Below are 21,018 nucleotides of genomic sequence, written 5' to 3'. Positions count from 1 at the left end.
TGTTGTATTCGGAGGTTGGGTGCTTCAGAATAAAGCAGTGCATCAACAAAATGGGTATCCTTTTCCTATATAGCAGAATAGAGCATTTATTTTAGATGAGCAATTATGAATTCTGTAATGAAAACATGAAATGGACTTAACAGTCATGAAAGTGCTTCCGTAAGAAACTAAAGCACTGGGTTTAAACATTGCTATTTTAATTACATAAAGTAATCATAAGGTAATATAAAGTTGTTTCTCTTTTGTCGACTCTTCTACAGTTTTTTGCCCAACAAAAACAGAAAAACAAGACTCCAAATTTCTGCAACCAAAATAGTACAGTGCAATTTAGCTATTTCGAGGTATTTTCCTTCAGCAGGTTCTGGTATTCAGTTGTTGATTATTTTCATTAGTATGTGGCAAACAATCCCAGAATTGAAGGAACTTTCAGGGCAGCTAAAATAATGCCTTTTTGTAGGTTTGCCACTTTATATTATGTAACTGGATGGCAAAAATCCTCCTAACTTTATTAGTGAATTGTTGCTCAAACCCGAAAAGAATAAATGGAACATTTATTCATTCAATATATAAATGAATAATAAATACATAAAATGAACATGTGTCTTTAATGTCATGTTTATGTTGTCAAGATATTGCAGGTTAGTTTCTTTTATTTAAAAAAAAAAGTGTCTTTGTTTTTTTTGTTTTTTTTTAATTTTCAAAAACAATTCAAAAGTTATTTAGTTGTATTTATTTCTTATTTTATTTTTACGGGTCGTTGTAAGACTTTTATTTTAAAATCCGGAAGTGTACATTAACCGCCTTTATTCTGAAGCCTAGATGTTGAAACAGGAAGTATTTCAGCTGTGTAACATCCAATTAGAATGGACGGAAATTAAATCCGCTATCTGACATTTTCCCCATGGGCGGATCAAAACAAGGAGGGAGGTGAAGGTAACGCTAATATTAAGCAGCCTAACATGATGCTTGTTTCTCTCTCTGCTTGCTAAGTGCATTGTAAGTAGCGCAGATGTTTTTGGCCCAGTGTTCTTGTTGGGGAACATTAACGTCAGGGAGCTAAGGTGACTGAGAGGAGGGCTCTGAGTAACTTTCACGTCTGCACGGTGAAAGCAGGGACGGCTAGCTGCTTATAGGGACTGAGCAATGTCTGCAGTGTTAGTTATATAAGGTGTGCTTCATCTGTCGCTAAGCCCGAGCCGGTTTTTGAACATATGCTAGCGAGCTAACTGTTACTGTCAGCTTGTAGCTCGATTTAAAAACACTTTTAGCTGGCAAAGTTATTTGGAAATTAATTAAATCCACGTGTGGACGTTTGAAAAGATGACATGCTATATTTACCTCTGCTAAAGGGCTACAAAAGTATGAGATGAGGAGAGAGTGTCTACTGCTAACCTCTTCGACTGTGAAGTGAGCTAACGATTTGGGGGATATAAATGAATCGGCCACACTTAAGTCACACAAACTGGTATAAACAACCACAAATAAGCCATCTCTCCAATAATTGGATGTTAGATAATAAGTTGCATAACTTTTCTCAAGCTGATTAAAGCTCAAGCGACCGAGTGTGGTCATTTAGGACTTATATTTTAGACAGGAATACTTTAACCTTTAATGGCTTTACTGTTGTTTGAGTGCATACCTGCGTCCGATTAGAGTAACAGGAACCTCTGTCTTCCATAATCAAGCTAATCCACACACCCCACCTCACATCAAACAAATGCAGGGGGTAATAGTTCATGATTTGGCCTGGTGCATGAGGCGCATAGGATGGATGGAGGTCAAGGATGCTGCCTGTGAACAAACGTTTTGGATATGTTGTTACCACTAAACATTTCATTACCACTAGACATTTAATCTTTATGGAAAAATCCAATTAAAGTTATTTATGCCACTTTTTTGTGTGTGTGAAATATCTAAATAAAAATACACATATAACACATATAATGTTTATTTCAATTTCAGCATCATAGCTGTAAAATTATTCTTTCTGCTTATGGCCTTCAAATATGCTAGTGCACGAAATGCTATCAACTTTCAAGAAAAATCAGGGTGTTTTTTGAAGCTCCATGCTCCTGAAGTTAAAGTTATTATGAGCTTAATGATGTAATTCAGATAGTTCTCTAGATATAGCATGGAACTTAAAAAGATCCACATACATTACAGTCAGCCAGAATGGGTAGCTTGCCAATGGGTGCTTAAATGGCCACAGTCATCAAAAATATGTGAGTGCTGTCTCTTCAGTAGCTGTGGGGATGGTGACATCATGTAGGTCAGGCAAACAAGAAGAGGCTTATTGCAGAAGTAGGCCATTGTCTCAAGTCATACTGCAAAGACCTAATCTCTACACAGCCAGTCAGTGACCTCAGAGAGGTTGGTAGTAGTTTTTCATCTCACTCTTTAGCAGCATGAACTATGGAAATCACAATCACTGCTAAAGCATACATCTATATACAAATGTTCTGTTTGCAACAATGAAATTACAGAATTACAAAAAATGGCGAAGAAATGATCAACAGTTACATGTTAAGACACACTCTCTTCCTCTTCAAGCATGCACGTGCACTCTTCTGTGGGGTGTGCTGTTGAGAAAGTTCAGCATAGTCATTGCTTTCTTTGCATCAGCTTGGCAAATCCTAAATTCTTTGTCAGAGATAATTTCAGTTTTTTTCTGTAACCCAGACTTTCTGACTCAGTTGAATGCTCACAAAAATAGAGTAATTAATAAGCCATTTCACTCTTCTTTTGGACAAAATGGGCCATTTAAGTGCTACCCACTTGAGTCGGAGCAATTATATGTAATAAAAAAGATTAAAGAAATGATCATCAAAAAAATTAAATGATAAAAAGCAACATTGTTTTTGCAAATATGGCAAGAGAGTAATGCTGCAGAAAATAATTTATTCTTTTGAGTTAATACATGAATGTTAGCACTCACTACAGGCTTTTATTTATTATTTCTCAAGTTTTCCTAAACATTAAATACCCCATAGACACAGTTAAACATTTTCTGCATCGCCTGCTGACTGTTTGAAACACACAGTTTGTCGCTATAATTTCACAGCTTCCTTTAATGTAGAGCTGGGCGATAGAACGATAACGATATGTATCGCGATATAACTTTTACTCGATAGAGAAATTAAGCTATCGCGATAGACCTCGCCGCTCTTGTCCTCAAAAAAAAAAAAAAAAAAAAAAGGTCAGCCAATCCAAATTAAGTAGCGCAGAGCCGAACCAATCACAGCCGCAGCGTCACGTCGCGTGACTTGTTACGTACAGCACAAGTGCCAAGCCGCACGTGTGTTTGTTTGGGAAGCAGCCAGCGGGTAATGGAGCCAGCGCGTAATGGAGGAAATGAGTGTGCCGACTAGAAAAATCAACCGAGCGTGACCGAAGAGAAAACAGATGATGGTTCCAATGCCGGAGAGATTGTCAAACGGAAGAGCCATAGAAGTTCCGTAGTGTGAAGGTATTTCGGCTATTTCAAGTCTGACAAAAAACAGAGTAGCGTGCACTGTAAATTGTGCCGAAAGCAAGTCTGGAAATACAATAAACTGGTGCATGCGTCACACTGTGCGCCACGTTATTGTTTCGGTGAAATGAATTTCTACAATACTGTTACTGTTAATTCTACTCTCTGCAGTGTTTAAATGCTTACATATACACACAGTTACTGTCCCTCCACACATACGACTCGGTTCTGCTTCTATGCCCCAGCTTTGTTTACTTTTTCCCACCGAGGCTTCTAGACTTCTGATTGGCCAACATTTCTGCACAGTTAGGAATCTAGCGCCACCTGCTGCTTTGGCATGTTCATAGCAGCGTTTTCCTTCATTTCTGCCTTTATGTGTGGACGGGATTATTTTTTAAAACGAAAACGGAAAATCTCCGTTTTCAAAAATACCCGTGTACGTGTGGACGTAGCCTCAGTCTCTGACTGGAAGCGCTAATTCGTCATTCGGCTTTTGTCAGACTAAAGTAACTGTTAAAACTGTTTGAAAAGCTCAGCTATACAACAAGGAGAGATTGAGAATTTCCTTTTAGTTCTCAGTTTATTTGATATTGACAAAAGTTAGTCAGTTTTGTCTGTTCTTCTGTAAAACAAACTAAGATTTATTTTTAGAATTAATATTTTGTTTCTAAGTGGAATTGACAATTTAGTCTGTTTTGTTTGTTCTATTTTGAAACTTAAACGCTTTAGCGGCTGCCTTTTGTGTAGTTTGCAATATTTGCCTTTATTTATCTGAAAAACTCATGTTCCTTAAGTACATCTACCCTGTTGAACTTATTATGGGAAATAAATATTTAAATAAAAACAAGCTGCTGATTCTTTCACATTTTACTTGTGAGCAACGGCACATTTAAATCTTACAAATATAGTTATTTGGCTTATATCGTGATAGATATCGTTATCGCCTGAAATGAAAAAAACATATCGTGATATGAAAAAATCTCATATCGCCCAGCTCTACTTTAATGGTAAAGTTAAAATGCAAATCAACAGGTTGTATGTATAAAACGCATTCCTTTCTTTTTAAAATTTTCTGCAAGTGCCACAATTTCATTGATTGTTTGAGTTTTCACTTTAATAGGAATACAGATTCTGTTCTGTTTGAAGAAAAATGTATTATACATTAAACCTGTTGAATCTTCTGGCACTGCCAAGTCTGCTTCACACTGCTGGAACTGCTGTGAATAAATTACTACAAAATTCAGTCAGTAAAATTAATTTTACTTAGCTCTGACTGCGCTAATGTGCACGTTAGAGAATTTTTAGACGTTATATTTTTTCTTTTTTTACTGACTTCTATCCTCTGTTCCTCTGACACTTTTTGACTGAAGTAGGTAGCACTTGATCTGTCAACTTTGTGCAGAAGATGTGTGAAATGACACATCAAACGCCCTCTTTTATAACTGTTGAGCACTCTGAGGCTGAAGCAGAAGTCTGGGATAACAGAGAATGTTGGTGACTCCTGTCTTGATGTGAGTTATCTGAATTTGCTTGTTAGTACATTGTTTCAGTTATGTGTAATTCATCCAGGTTAAAAGAAAACATCTTTGTGACTCGGAAAGTTGAGGCCAAAGTTTTCAAACTTCCTGAAAAATAATTAGTCTCTTGTCAGACCGTCACCTGAGCATGCTGTTGGAAAATCAGACTGTGAAGTGAAGTTCCACAAGCTAATCAAAAAAGGGTGCTTCAGTTTCAGGGCTCTAGAGTGGTTAATATTGTTAAGCCCCTTTTCTTATGAAATATGAGTTTTTTCTTAAAATATTTCTACAAATATCTTGCAAATTTGCTCAAATACTTTTTTTTTTTTTTTTTTTTTTTAAGAAATTGCTTTTATTTGATAATACAACCCTATTGTGACAGTGAGTGTTTTTTTTTCTTCTTCTCCTTTACACCAAATGGATGGAGGTCATGGTGTAAAGTCACCTACCCTCTCCCTGGGGCTGATAGGTATTCAGTGTCTGTCCTATGGTTGCTTCAATAGGGCTGATGTTTGCTGTCAGGGGGAACTGGATACTGGCCTTTATGGTGAACGACAGGCCTTCTAATCAAAGCCACCACTTTCCTACCGTTTGTTTGCAGCCTACAGGCCACATTCCCTCCACTAGGGGTTACGCTCGGCTACTCTATGTCATTGAGGTCAGAGGTACACAGGACTGGAAAGTGAGAGTGACATTCCAGCTGGGAGAGTCAGACATACAAGCTCCTTGGCTTGAAAGTGTACAGGCTGTAAATAGCTGCTGGACCTGGGAGTCAGGGGATCAACAGGGTATAATCAGAGAGAGTGGGGATGTTATTGGAGATTGAGGAGGGGGGCAGTCAATGAGCTTTGGAGTTATTTTGGGAAGGATTTTGGTTAGATGTTCTACTGGACCCAGTCTGTGTCTTTTGATTTTAGCTTAGCACGACTGCTCGTATGGAGATCAACAAGAAAGAGGATAAAGGAGAAGATGACAGTGAGTGAGGGTTGGTTGGGAAGATTTTAGGCTCAATGTTGCTTTCCCAGGCTTACACCTGTGTGTGTGTGTATGCTTCTAGTTCAGCCTCCAAGGTTCCTCTGTGAAAGCTTCCTGTGTCCCCATTACAGTGTCACTTTTTTGAGATTAGGCTCGTAGTTTGGTGTGTTCACCTTTGTTTTCTAATCTGCAGGCAAAGTAATCTCTCAGAGGTGCTATGAGTCAAATGCTGACATTCTTTGAAAATCCCCGTCTTGTTGGGGTGATAGCTTGAATGCGCCTTTGCCCCATATTCTTCAGGCGACACCACAGATTAAAATACCATGTTTTTTAATATTATGTTAGTTCTTTGCTTACAAGTTGCATTTCCCTGTATTGCACTGCCAGATCAAATGAAGACATCGCTGTAGCCTGTGTGCTTTTATTGAGAGATTAGACCTACTTGTGTTCTCAGAATAGGCTTTCTAATATTGTTCCAGCCGCAGGCCCTGAGGGGGAGATGACAAAGGAGGATGTTTCAGAGCCCATTGCAGGCGACACGGTCCTGGGCTGCCGCGCTAGACTCTCTTCTCATCAGCGGCCAGTGATCCACCAGGTGGCCTCTGCACCCATGCCCAGTGACTGTGGTGAGTATTCACGCTTTCTCTTTGCAGCTATGTGACATTTCAAGCTAGTTAACGCGTTCTCTTTGCAGCATCGACAGGCTGTGAAATGCCACAAGATATGAGACTGAAGAAAGGTTGATGGCTTAAATTGACACAGAGAGATGATAGTGATGCAGAGTCTCCGGGTTCTAATAATGTAGCTGGATATGTTAGTTACAAATTGAGGTTGTTCTTTTGTAGTGATTAATTCTTAAACAAGAACATGGTGACTGTTATCGTCTATATCTTGATTTACCTAATTAATCAGTAAAGCCATTTCAGCAGGTTTGATGCTGATTTGCTCTAATGTCCTTAAATACTTGGATGTTTCATTTCTTTAAGAAACTACTGTGTTGAAGTTTTTTGAGGTGAATAGAAGTCAAGTAACACTTGACTGTTCAATTACTTCTGAGGTGAGTGATGTATTTTAAAGTCTAATTTTTATGTTTAATGCCTTTTTTCCCCAAAACCCTCTGAAAGTTGAATCTTTAATCAAAGTATTTCATTTCAGATTTGCTGTAGTTGCGTACAGAGACAAAATTATGAAAAAATGTCATGCCGACTACAGTTAGTGTTAACTTTTGGCCTTTCACAGTGCAATCCATTTGCCTTCAGCCTCAGCCGGGTCATCTAATGCCTCATTTGGTTCACGGCAGGCCATCTACTGTCACATCTGTTTTCATTTGCCTCTGCAAGGGCAGCAAGGGCATTTCCCAAGATTAGTAATTTGCTGAATCGATTGAACAGTCAGTTGCAGAAACGTAGTAAACGTCTGTGCTGCAGAGTTTCACACATGCTCTCTTCGTGTCTGTACACGGGAGAGAAATATTTCCAGTCCCACTCCTCATTATACTTAACACGTGTTACTTTTGTTCCTCTTCATTGCTTCCAGAGTTCTCCTTCTTTGACCCCAGTGAGCCGCAATGCAGGGAGGTTCTGTTGGATCCCAGCACCACCATACCAGAGCTGTTTGCTGTCCTCAGGCAGTGGGTGCCCCAGGTTCAGAAGGACATTGACCTTATCGGCAATGAGGTGACATAAAAAAATGTCCAACTGCTGCGGAATCTCACAGCGGTCCCTTCTGTAGCTGTAACGCTTTTATTTTTGTCGTAATATAATCAACTGAAGCTTCAGAGGACTTCAGATTAATATAAGTTCTGATTTATTTTTTTTCATTGTTATGGACTCTGTTCAGATACACACCAAATCCCTTCTGCCTGTGTTACACAAAGTAGCTGCATTGCAGTAAACTGTGCAGAGAAGCACTCATCTCAAGGGTAAAAGAAGGCGATCATTTTCTCTGAGTAACTATCACCCTTGAGAAATAAATACCTTGTTTCAATGTCAGTTTACGTAATACCTGTTGTCCAGATTTAAGTAGAGTAGAGTTATGAAAGCCTTGAATTACTTGTCATTCATCACACAATTTCCCTCTAATTTCACTTTAACCTGTTATGGAAGATTTCTGCACGCCAACACCAAGTCCTTAGTGGCACATACTGCATATCTTCTCTTTGCACAGATACTAAAGAGAGGCTGTGGTGTTAATGATCGAGACGGTCTGACAGATATGAGCCTCCTGCACTACTGCTGCAAGGCCGGAGCCCCAGGCATTGGTAAGTATTGACAGAGATGTTGAATAAGCACTCTCAGCTGCAGGGTAGAACTAAACGGACATCTACTCTGACGTATGTGTGTGTGAATTTATGTGACCACTCTACTGCTGAACATTATTCTGTATACCTCAGTAAGTGCAGCTGTTCATCAACCACTTCTTAAATACACTCTCTAGAGCTGACTTACTGTCTGTTACTACAACTCCTCTCAACTCTAACACCTGTGTTTGTGACCTGTTCTTCAGGCGATGCAGACACGGCAGCGAGCTTTGCTCAGCAGCTCCTCGCCCTGGGCGCAGATCCAAACCTTCGTTCGCGGTGGACTAACATGAGGGCTTTGCACTACGCTGCGTACTTCGATGTGCCCCAGCTTATCCGTGTGGTGCTGCAGGCATCCCAGCCTGGAGGTGAGAGCAGAGCTGCAGCTGGAGCAGAGAGATGAAAGGTCACCCTAGTAGTAAAGCGCTATATAAATACAGGCCATTTACCATTTACCCTAGCTGTAAGGACAGGCAGAGACTGTATTTTCTCAAATAAACAGCCTGTCTCAGGGATTTTCTTGGCTCAGAATGGACCTATGGGGGTGACAACTCTTGGTGTGTAAAGTGAAGGCACTGAATGTGTTGATTTCTTACAGTAAACCTGGTGGAAGATCTAAGGCAGGGTAACGGCAACCTCTTTTAAATCTCTTAAAATCTTGCTTTTTAAAACACTAATGCCTCGTTGAGACTCTTACCTGTCTCTCATTGGGCAGGATTTTTTTTTGTAATTTATTTTTTCTGTTGTTTCTGTTAAATATGAAATTCCCCTGAATTCTGTGTAATTTCTTTTTATTTTAAGTTTATTTTTTAGCACTTTGTAACTACATAAATACAAATGAAGCTGGGAAAAATAAATACTACCATCCTGCTGTTCCAGGTATCAGAATAAAGAGCCTCCAGCCTTTGAAAAAGTAGGGTCTTGAATATGAAATGGTTTCATGAAGTGTTGTTAGATGTTAATTTGGTTCTAAAAAGTTTACTAGGATGTTTCAAAATTTTATTTCTGTAAAAGAATCGAAGTTCTTTTGAAATGGAAACTGTACAGGAGCCCTGTCATTAGCTTTTCATACTGGCAGCTCATTGTCTGCTTGTACACTGGCAGCACGAGGATTGATCATCGCTCTTTTCGTACGGCTGTGATGTCCAATTTATGAAAATCGTTACTCAGCAGATAAAACCTTGTTGACTGCGTTGGATCAAATGATAACGAGAGAAGTGTCGTTCACGGCAGTGTGTCTTGAAGAAGGTGCTCGATGAAACACTTGCCTCAGTAAATGACACAGACAGAAGTGTGGTTTTCTCATCATTACACACAAATACAAACTAATCAGTAAATGGTAAAACCAGCTAGCTTACCAACTTACCCTAGCCTCAGTTTCCTGTTTTTATTTAATAGGAGTGGGACCCCAGTGTGGTCTTCTGCTGCTGTGGCCCATCTGCTTCAATGCTGGACGTATTGTGTGTTCAAAAATGCTCTTGAGTTACTGTGGTCTTGCTTTCACCTAATAACAGTCTTGCCATTCTCCTCTCACCCCTCACTGCACTCTTTCCAGACATTTTTGTAAACTTTAGAGGTGGTTGTGTGGGAAAATTCCAGCAGATCAGCTCTGTTATGCTCTATTCAGACGAGTGTGTCTGGCACTAACAACCATGCCACATTCAATGTTACTCAAGTCACCTTTCTTTCCTACTCTAATGCTCAGTTCAAATGTCATGTCTAACCCTAACTGCACTAATGTGCAGTAGACTTCTGCATTAACAAGAAGTTAGCAGCAGTTGAATCTAGTTGAAAGTGTTAACAATCAGCTATAATTTGTTAATTCACTAGCAAAAATAATCTATATTCTGCTGTGGCACGTTGCACAATGTAAAAATATTCCACAAATACTTTGAGCAAAAACTGACATTCGATTATTTGACTTGTCAATGAGACACAAGGATCATATGGTCTTTGTGTGCAGTAAACACAGTTTCCTCCTTCCTGTAAATGGTGCAGTATGTCTGACTGTTGCTGTCTGCTTTTTTTCCACCCTTAAAATACTTTATCTATTTGTTAGTCCAGAAAGATTTCTTTCTGCATACCTTACTCTTTTGGTGTAGGATGTCGGTGTAGCTGGGACCTAGATTTACCTAGATTCTCTATGAATATTAATTTTACGGCAGTTCAGAATCTCGTGTACTGTGAGAATCAACTAAGTCTTGATAGTGCTGTGGAGTTAATGAAATCAATTTTAGCTCCACATTTAGTTCCATATTTGGTTTCCACCTATTAATAAATCAAAATAATTGACAATTTCTTTTACTTTTTTCGTTCGGTAAAAAAGCCCACTGCCATGTGGTGGCAGTTTTGATTCAGTTTGAATGTTTTTAAGTTTTATTTTCAGTTGAATTGTAAATAAACTAAATGTAACAACTTCTGCTTTTTCCCAAAGACTGTAAGCAATCATGTTAAATAATCATGAGTCCTGAGAGCAGCTGCCAAACGCTTCAGAATCATGGATGTAGGCTCCGTTTCCAGATGTGGATTTCCGGAGTTATCTGGAGTTCTGAGGTTGATACAGCAAGTCTGATGACTCAGTAAACCACATTCTCAATTCCCCTTTGTTGTCCAAACTTCTTTCATGTTAACTTATTAAAGTTTCTGGAGTTCTGGTGCATTCATTATACATACTTTGAGATTTCTGCCTTCAAAAAGCTCAACAACTCTGCTGTGAAAGTGGTGCTTAATTTATTCAGACAAACCATGCAGCAGTTCTGCTCTCAGCAGTCTGCTCAAATACAAACGGTGAGGGCAATAGAACTGGTTTTACAAGAGCAGGTTAATTAGGAAATGACTTCAACAAAGGCAGGGTGTGTGTGTATGGGGCAGGTTTTCAGTTTGTCTTTTACACTTAGTTGCTTAAACAATGTTTAAACCCAGTGTTTGCATTTGAGACACCAGGTAGAAAATGATGCAAGTTAATAAAGTGTCAATTAATTCTTAACACACCCACACAAGCCATATAACTGTGTATTCCTAACCTCCCAGTGGTCTTTTTATGTTGTAGATGTTGATGCCACCTGCAGTGACTTTGATTTTGGCACAGCTCTGCACATCGCCGCATCCAACCTGTGCACATCAGCTGTCAAGTGTCTCTTGGAACTGGGAGCCAATCCTGCGTTCAGAGTAAGTGCCATAGTTGTTCTGCGTATACGCACACAGCAGCAGACTCACAAGTCATCCTGTGAATTTGACAGATTGAATTCCTTCATCAAACCGACCAAAGAATTATTACATTTAATTAGGATTGCATATCGGTATTGATCTCCCTTTTCGATTTTAAGTCACAGAGACGAGAATCGATGCTTGATGAGTGAGTTGCGTTATATAAATGTTAAAAAATGAAGATCTCCTCAGAATATAGCTTGTATTATTTATTTATATATTTGTTGCTTCTACAGTCAGCAAATGATCCGCACTGTGCTTTTGTGGTTATAAATAATGATGCACTGATGGAAAATTAAAATTTCCAGTTGACTCATAGTGTTAAATTGATTTTTCTTTGCTATTGTTTTAATTATTTCCTCTTTTTACAAGTAAACAAAGAAGTCTTGTAGCTCTTGAGTGTGGGCCCGTGAACTTCTAGCTCGGGCCAAACTGATGTGACACACAGTAGTAAACGCCATCTTTGTTTTTTCTGTTTTTCTTTTTTTTTTGCCAGTATGCTGATATTGGTCAACATAAGGGGGAAAAAATGGAAACACGATAGGATTAGTAACCAAATTTGGTATTAACCATGTGTTCAGTGATTGCACTGATGTAATCTGACCATAAGCCCAACTAGTACTGGGTTATATAATAGTCATAATTTTATGCATGATATGAATTTTTAAAATATTGCTTTAACCTAGGATGAAACATCCACCTGGGCGTTCCCAGCGGTTTAAATGTATTAAATTATTGGCCACCTGATGTGCTGATGATTGTAGTGAGAGGTGACATGTAAGGGCTCTGCAGGCTTCTAATTTACAGCTGTAGTCATGTGACTGGCTTACATTTGTAAAATAGTTAACCCTAAAAAAGCAAAAAAATTAGTTTACATTATAATCCATGATGGTGGAACAACATCATGGATAGAAAGATTAGCTCTATGCAAGTTTTTCAGTTTTCAAAAATTAGGCTATCCTGCTCCTGGACTTCCTGAGCTCCTCCACAAAAAGTAATGGAGGCACAGTTTACATGCTCAAGGTTAAGAGGTGTTTTATTTGATGACAGAATCATTTGTTGTAGAAACATTAATGCTAACGAGCCACATGACTAAAAATAGCAGCCATTTAAAAAAAACGAAACAAACAAACAAAAACATTTAGCATCTAAGCTAAAAGTATAACAGCCAGTCTGTTAAGTACTGACCTTATAGTCTAGTATTGAAGTTTTGTTAGCAGACGGTAGGTTACTTATTGTATTGGTTGGTTTTCTGTTATGTTAGAGTGTTATCTTTAATGCTCCTGACAGAAGAATGACCCAAATATTAATAAGTCTTAATATGCTGAGCCCATCCTTGTAGCTGCCAAATTAACTGAACTATACATGGATACTTATGATTTGCTGGGGTTTTTTTTGTTTGTTTTTTGTTTGTTTGTTTTCCTATTCCATACTTATCCTTACTTTAAAATTTCAATGTTTTATGATGACCTCAGTGAAGGCCACAGGCTATAATCTGTCAGTCCAGCAAAGTTCTTTGAGATTCAAGTGTTGTTGGAGATTTGAGCTCTTCAGACTTTATCTGCCGTAAGGAGGTGAAAAATATGCCACATAACATGTGTAAAGCAGTTGTGCAGAATGGTTTAAATAATCTGCAGCACTTGCAAAGGTAACAATATTTAAGAGTCCTTTGCGGCTTGACTGTCAGTACCGGATGCGTCAGGTAATTGCATGGTTTTAAGATCAGTAAGACGGCTTTGTCATAGCTGAAAAAGCATATAAGTGGGTATGATGGTCATATTTCACTTAGTGCAGTCTTTTGTGCCTGTTGGCTCACTGACATACCTTAACTGCACTTAATGCAACTGACTCATCAGTAATGTTATTGATTTTTAGGTTATTTGCGCCACTTCTCCTGCTGTGACAAGTGAAAAGATTTATTCATGTACATTCAGGTGAACATGGTGGGTTGTGGATGCATTTTTCGGGTAGCGCTTCCTGTGGATTTGGCTGACAAGGAGCGAGAGGACACATGGTCCAGATGTTTTTAATTTGAAATGTTTTTTTTTCTCATTTCTTTTGACATGTTATTTTGACATAACATATTTAATTAGCCTTTTTTCCCTCACTGGTAGAGGGAGGTGCCTTAGTCCCTTTGATTTAACCACCTAGCATCAGCTACCTAGCAGGAACAAATGTAATTTCTGTCAGTATTCTGACTTCTACATCTTCCTGTTTCATAGTCAGAACTAACATATTGTCAAGAAAATCCCAACTTGGCCTAAACTTTTTTTTTTTTTTTAGTTTGTCCCCACCTCTAAATTGAAGATGACCACAGAGGTCAGCACGCCCACCCCTCCACATCTTGGTGACTTGGGGCTCCAACAGGGTTCTGCAGTAGTCTTATGCACAGCCTACAGATCGCTGTTTACTGTCACCAGGGGGCAGCGTCACAAACAACCAGTCCGAGGGTTCCTCTTGCTTGTGCTGGTCTTGGTTCTTGTGAGCCACTGAGAGGAGCAAAGCTATATTTTATAAAGAGCTGATGTGAAACGAGTATTTAAAAAACATTCTCACTGTAGCCGCTATTTAAGGCTTCTCATTCTGTGGTTTTTGACCTTTGCACTTCTGGTGTTTGAGGTGAATGCCACTATGCCCTGTTTCGATTTATGTATAGCGTCATCCTTATGGACCGTGCTATTGGGTTCCACGTGAGCTGTATGCACAACTCTTTGTGCAGACAAATCCTTATTCAAACAGACACAAACTCATTAGCACAAAACAAGCTCTGACTTGTGGTATGAACCTTGTGATGATATAAATTCACAACCTGGAAGCTTTTTGTTTGCACACATTACCTGTTAGTGCCTTTATCTTAACTTCCACCAAAAATCCATTTACTATTTACAATATACATCAGATTCACAAAAGGAAAAAATGGGACAATATCTTAATGTTCAAAAAAACTTACATCTTTCTGGAACCTGGTGCCTGGTAAGTTTTCAAAAAAATATAAACACATTTAATATTTTTCACATCAGGTATAAAAAATTCTATAAGAAAATGGATCAAATCAGAAACAGCTGTTAATGATGCTAATGATAGATAATGGAAGTCATATTCCATATATAGAAATGAACCTTTGTTTTCAGACTTAAACGAGAGATATAGAATTTAGATGAGATTTAATTTAATGTCACTGGACGACATTAGCACATTAGTTTCCTTTAGTTGGTAAAGTAAAATAAACAAGCAGTTTATTCACCCGTTTTCAATCTTTTCTTAACAGACTAATTATTTTAGCGCACCACATTGACTTAAAGCAGCCCAGTGCACCACCACCACTGTGAACTGCTCTAAAAACAGCATGCGAGTGACCCTGCTATTCACTAATGTAATCTCAACAGACCGATTGTTGTTTCGTAGCTCTTGTATTGGATTTCATTAGATTGTAGGTGGTCATGACACTGTTTTTGCCCCATGCATTTTCTCAGATGTCAGCATTCATAACTCCCGTTGAGATAGAAAATTGATTCCCACAATTTTCCCACTTTCACCTTTACAAACCTTCCTGATGCGATTCAATCTTTGCTCTTTTTGTTTACTGCTAGACCGAATTACTGCGATTTGATGGAGATCTTTGCAGAGGAAATCTGCCTGCTCAGTTTTTAAAAAAATAAATAAATAAATGAATAAAAAAAAAGGGACAGATCGCAATCTTTTTGGTATGAAAGTCCAGGTAATCTATCAGGTTTTTCCCCCCCCAATTTTAGATATTCAGTGGGGGTTTTTTGTTTGTGCACATTGACATCTTCTGACTCAGCTGTCAGCTAACACCTGAGAAGGCAGCTGCTTAGACTACAGATTTCACAGACATTTTTGAATAGATTCACTACTTCGATGTCTTGTGCTTGCTCTGTTTGCTTTCAGAATGTTATATCTGTATTGGAACTTGCAGTGTGATTATCTTTAATATTGCACATTTTGGCTGCAGAAGTATTGAAGCTGTTTGTAAACAGGTCTAGTTCCTGGTCTTTGTAAGCACTAATTTTCCCACTGGAGGTCACCAAAGCACTGCACACCATAATTCAGTAATTTCCATTCTCAAATATGAGAGCAGAGGCTCTATATCTTACTGAGTGAATGCAATGCTTGCAAGATATATGGACTATGTGGTTAGAAATTACAAGGCTGGCTTTTTGAAACCCAAGAGGCTTTCTTGGTTTCTGTTTAGTCGTTATCTTGCCAAGCAAAAGTTAAAACGCCACAGAGGGAAGATTATTTTCTGTCTGCTTTATTATTTAAGGTTCATCACTGCTGCTGGCAGTTGGCTCTAGAGATATGCTGCATCGGCTTTTATAAGCTCCGATATTGCAATATTTTTTTCTTCTTGTAATCTTTATCACTATTTGAAAGGACCCGTGTGTTTGCCGTGACCCTGACGATGACAGTCCTTTTATTACGGAGGATTGAAATGAGATAAATAGATTCTATTAATAGTTTGTTTTTCATTTATTTTGTTGGGTTTTTATTTATTATTAGTTCTTTAGCTAGAACAGCTCAATTTACTAGCAGTGTGGTTCCAGTCACGGGGATAGCAATCCAAGCAGAAATGCTCAGAACTACCTCTCACCAGTTCCTTGTGGGGTTCACCTAAGGATTCCCTACCCAACTGAGAGACGTAATGTCTCCAGCATCTCCTGGGTCTCGCCCGGGGCATCCTTCTGGTGAGAGATGCCTGGAACACTTCACCTAGGAGCCGTCCAGGAGGCATCCTACTCCAAACTAGGGTAGCAGAATGTTCCCGTCCTGGAATGGGCATTCCACCCTGTGTGACTGAGAAACATGGCCTCAGATTGCGAGCTGCCAGTTCTCATCCCCGCCACTTCACACTCTGCTTTAAACCACCTCAGTGGGTGAGGTTATTGCTCGATGAAGCCAACAAGAACACACCATCCACAGAAAGCAGAAACGAGATCTCGAGACCACCAAATCTGATACCCTCTCGTCCTCAGCTGCATCTAGAAATCTGTCCTAAAAAATTATGAACAGGATCAGTGACAAAGGGCAGCCCTGGTGGAGTCCAGTACCTACTGGGAGGGGATCCAGCTTTTTGCTGGCAATGTAGACCAAGCTCACAACAGGTATACAGAGACCACTGACTTATTTTAAAATAAAGAAATCAAAAATATAATGGAGAAATAAATAAGAATTTGAAATGGAGAGATTCAAAAATAAGCATCAGTTTATTAGTCATGTATTTTTTTCCCCCCATTTTTGATTTATGCAGCTTTGATCTTCTGTAAGGCGGTGCATTCGCTGTAATGTCGTCATGTTATCATTACTCAAAATTAAAGCACAACCTGGAAAAAACACACAGAGAAGGTAACATTAATTTATTACTCCCTTTAAAATGAAAAGTTGTAATAATGAGTAATTCATCACAATCAGCCACATCCTTCAGTACTATTCTTTTTTTTTTCCTGCATTGACTTTTCATGTGTTTGACAAATTGTGAAATTCGCATTTGAAAAATGATGGTGTTGGCTGGCAGTGTGTTCGTGATATCAGAGCCAAGAAATTCAGTTTCTTTCTGAGTAAAGGTCAGGCATGGAAGTGGTTTAATTTGATATTTCTCTTCACTGGCACTGCAGAGATTAATCACAACAAACTGAGTATTGGAGCAATGGAAAGATTTTTTAAAAAGGATGGAAAAATAAAAATGTTGCTGGCCTTTCGTGCTTCCCTTGCTACATACCTTATGGATTGAGAGCTGTGGCAACTCATCATTTCTTGCATTAGTAAAAGAAAAAGGTTTCTGTGGTGAACTGCTCACTTATTTCTCTTTCAGTTTCAGATTAAATGTGAGCTGCTGTTGCAGATCTGTTTGGTATGTGGAGGATTTTGGGTGGGTGGATTGACATGTTTCCCTGCACATTCTGAATTTCAGCATACAGCTCATGGGAAGTTCAGCTGTTAACAATAACAGAAGGTGTTTACTTACTCAGCTTTATTTTACTTTCTCAGTAAATCTTGTTTTTGTGTTGGTTCCAGGATAAACTTTGCACAAAAATTAAAGAAATTTGTGTTTAGTCAATTATTTCTTTGTTGTAAAGATGCTTCTTGGCAATAAATCTCATACTGTTGAACAGCCTGTTCAACAGTTCCATAAAATGGGGATGTTAGAGACGGGCTACAATGTTTACATCCCAAGAAGATGACGCCACAAGGATTCATTTCCTCACTCGGTCACACTGCATGGGGCTGCTGGGAGGTCAGGCCTAAGTGCGCTGGTGTCGGCAACATGCACACTGGAACCTGAACATACGGCAGTTGAATCACAGGGTCAAAGTGTGGAAAAGATGTGGAGAACGCTATGCTGATTCCTGCAACAGCGGTGGAATTGCAGTTATTAGCACTTTCATGTTCCTATCCCAGGATTGCAACAAAGAAAAAAGTCACTTAAATGCAATGATTCACAAATCATTTGCGAGAGTGTCAAATATGTTTCAGGTATTCTGCCTGTTGTGCATAAGCATTAAAAGCATCTTTCAAAGCTCTCATAATTTAACCGTAACAAATGAAGTATGGCTGTTGTGTAGTTGTGAAAGGCATTTGTCACATGTCAGTGGGTGAGTGTGTGACAGTGCTTAAAAAATGGTTCACCGTGGGAGCTTGGCATGGTATTACATTATGGTACTTAAGTGAAATACACTGGACTTGTCTAGAGGTAATTATTGTTCTGTTTATTACCCCATCAATCTAAAGTATACATGGGGAGTTGATTAGGGTTGCCCAGCTGTTTTTAAAAAAAAAGAAAAAAGAGAGAGATTGCATGCTTTAAATGCACTCCTTTAAATATAGATATCGCCACTGAGCTAAGCATTTCTTTCCTGGAGCTAGTCCTGTGGCATGCTGCCTTCACTCTAGGCACATGAAGACAGATTGATTGTTTGGTACTTTAGCTCAGTGTTACAACATGAGAGCGACAGGCCTCAGCAATAAAAGGCAAGCTGGGTTTTGATATTTATCAAAGACCACTTGTATTGTTGCTGGAGGGGCTGGCAAATGCAAGTGTGCCCCAATTAATCCTGCGCCGTAGTGCTGGATGAGCTCCTCTCGTCTGTCACGCCTCCACAGCCGTATCCTCCTACCTCCGCTGACACTTAAGCTTGCTTAGTCTCTCTAAGCTCCCCCTGACTGTAGTTTCTTTACGTGACTAAATGCTCATGTTGTGCGCCTCTTGCCCTGACAACATGAATAAGATGCGATTAGGTGCAGCATACAGAAATGATGGTGACCATTTTGGAGATGGACATAAAAAAAAAAAATGTTTTAAATAGTTTGTCTTTTGAAAGCAGTCTGTCATCAGTGATGCTTATGCTGCATTTGATTTAATTAGTATTGATCGATATTGCGAGAGCTGGCAAGCTGTCTCACTGTTGTTCTCAGCTAGTGGTATTTTTTTTTTTCTGCTTTATTTCACAGTTTTTACTTTTCAACGCACAAGCCTCCTCTTTCCTCCTCCAAATGTAAACATCTAACCCGCAGGGATTAGAGTTCCAGATATAAGCCTCAGTTTGTAGGTCGAGCACTGTTGGTTCTCATTCACTGCTATAAAAACGACTGGCTAAATTCTTTCTTTACTGAGCCGTACTTCAGCATGCAATACATCTTCATTCTCAGGTACTCTTGGCCCAACTGATATTGTTGAAATAAAAAAGCACCAGTTCAAGTTCAACCAATTATTTTCTGCTCAAGTGGACTGCAAGAATTCTGTGTTTTGTCAGAAGGTTCAGCGCTTCAGTGCTCCTACCAACATGACGTCCAGTCTTGTGCTTGCAGTTGGGCAGTTTCTAATATCATATCAGTGTTCTGGTAAGTGGGATCGGTTTATTGCACACATCTCCCAGCATTAATGAGACTGTCTGGGTCACACTGTTTGCACTTAATGGATTCATAACGCATTAGTAAGTTTACACTTTTCATTTGGGATAGAAGCTTTCACACTCGTGCGTTAAAGAAACTGGCTCTTTTATTTCCTCAGTGATATTAACTGAGGGTCCATTTCTGGGGCAGATGTAATTGGTGGTTTAGTTATTGCAGTTGCAGTGATTGGTTTAGTTGCAGGTGTGTGATGTTGAGCTAAGAGGTTTGCAGGTGTTGCCTTGACGAATTTTGCTACAGTGTTGCTGTAGATGTCATTGTTGCTGTAATTATTATGTTTGCCATATTTAGTTAAGATGCAGTGTATTTTTACTTAAAAAAATGAAAGGGTCTGTAGCAACAAAAAAGTACAGTATGGAAAAAAAACAAAACAATCAAGTAAGACTGATTTTACCTTGGCTCATTTAAATAGAAAGTAGAAAAAAAGGACATAAAATAACAGCTCAGTGAATAAATGCCTCATATATAAAAAGAGAATGTGCTGTGAGGTGGTAAGGGTTTTCTGTATCTGTCCTTGTGCCAGTGGAGCTGAAACAGATGTCAGAGAAAGTGTTCTGCTGTGTGTTCAGTTAGTGGAGCCGAGGGTGGTCCGGATTAACACCCCCTTCTTCTTCTTCTTCTTTTTTTTTTCTTCCCTTTTTTAATTTAAAACCAATCGTTTGGATGACCTCTGCAATGCAGGTGTCTTTAGTGCTCTGCTTAGTTGCAGATATAATGATTTAAATGACTGTCCTTTTTCAAAATCTCTGCTTAAAACATTCTCTTACCTGATTGGTAAAACATTCCTCTTATCTGTGTTGTTTTTTTGTTTTGTTTTTTCTCCTTGTGTCCGGTTAAAGAATGAAAAAGGGCAGTGTCCAGCAGACGTGGTGCCTGATCCCCTCGACATGCCTCTGGACATGGCTGATGCAGCAGCCATGGCCAAAGAGCTCCGGACTTTGCTGAGACAAGCGTTACCCAGACCCAGCTCCCCTCTGCCCCTCACCCTGAAAGCCCAGTCCCTCCCTGCTCTCTCTGATAAGGCCAGGCTACAGCTCGCCTCCATGGGAATCCGTCTAGGTGACCGTGTGATTATAGCTGCACAGAAGGTGAGTTGTGGCTCTGAGCAGTGATCTTCACTTTTATACAGCAGTACTTTCAGTCTTACTTAAAGCTTTTTCATATCTCAGAATGGTACAATAGAGGGAAGTTTCACAGCCCTCTAATTATGACTCAGTGATTAGCTGAATTCAAATAAGTCCACACTTCTCCAGTTTAAAATGAGCTGTCTCTTAGCAGCAGCAAGTCAGTATATTTAAACAAAGCTCACTAATGCAGGGCTCTGTCTTTGCTTTTTCAGTTTTGTGCTGGAATATGATACTAACTTTGGTTTAGGGGCTTCAGTCAGCCTTTTTTCTACTGAAATCGAGCGTCTCTTTAACACTTACTGTAATTTTTTCCCCCCTTTATCACTTTGTGAAATTTGCAGGTCACGTCTTGCCAGTATTTCATATGCTTTCACAAACTGAAGCGAAGTTGTAGCAGAAGTAATAGCTAGCTAGATTTGGTTGTATCCATCTAAGTTTGCCTGAAAATGAATACCACCAGGAAACAATTTGGAGGCCACTTGCAAGTCCACTTGGTAC

General features: G+C 39.2%; 1 protein-coding gene across 4 annotated transcripts in view; it reads left to right on the top strand.

The window, feature by feature from the left end:
* The first annotated feature begins 823 nt into the window (after positions 1–823).
* LOC309694822 (CAP-Gly domain-containing linker protein 4) overlaps positions 824–21,018 on the top strand; it is a 42,403-nt gene continuing 22,208 nt past the window's right edge. Inside the window, exons 1-7 of one of the 4 annotated variants that reach the window (XM_082515053.1) lie at positions 824–933; positions 6,441–6,587; positions 7,498–7,637; positions 8,128–8,221; positions 8,467–8,628; positions 11,310–11,428; positions 20,233–20,481. In XM_082515053.1, the coding sequence (XP_082371179.1) occupies positions 6,461–6,587; positions 7,498–7,637; positions 8,128–8,221; positions 8,467–8,628; positions 11,310–11,428; positions 20,233–20,481 (891 nt within the window). In that variant the 5' untranslated portion in view covers positions 824–933; positions 6,441–6,460. Of the gene's footprint in view, positions 934–975; positions 997–5,870; positions 5,962–6,440; positions 6,588–7,497; positions 7,638–8,127; positions 8,222–8,466; positions 8,629–11,309; positions 11,429–20,232; positions 20,482–21,018 lie in introns of those variants that run through there. The other 3 variants (XM_082515054.1, XM_082515052.1, XM_082515055.1) reach the window with 3 other exon arrangements.

Source organism: Aulonocara stuartgranti (assembly GCF_965226115.1).
Source record: "Aulonocara stuartgranti genome assembly, chromosome: 19".
Classification (NCBI taxonomy): domain Eukaryota; kingdom Metazoa; phylum Chordata; class Actinopteri; order Cichliformes; family Cichlidae; genus Aulonocara; species Aulonocara stuartgranti.
This window is presented reverse-complemented; position numbering and strand designations above follow the sequence as displayed.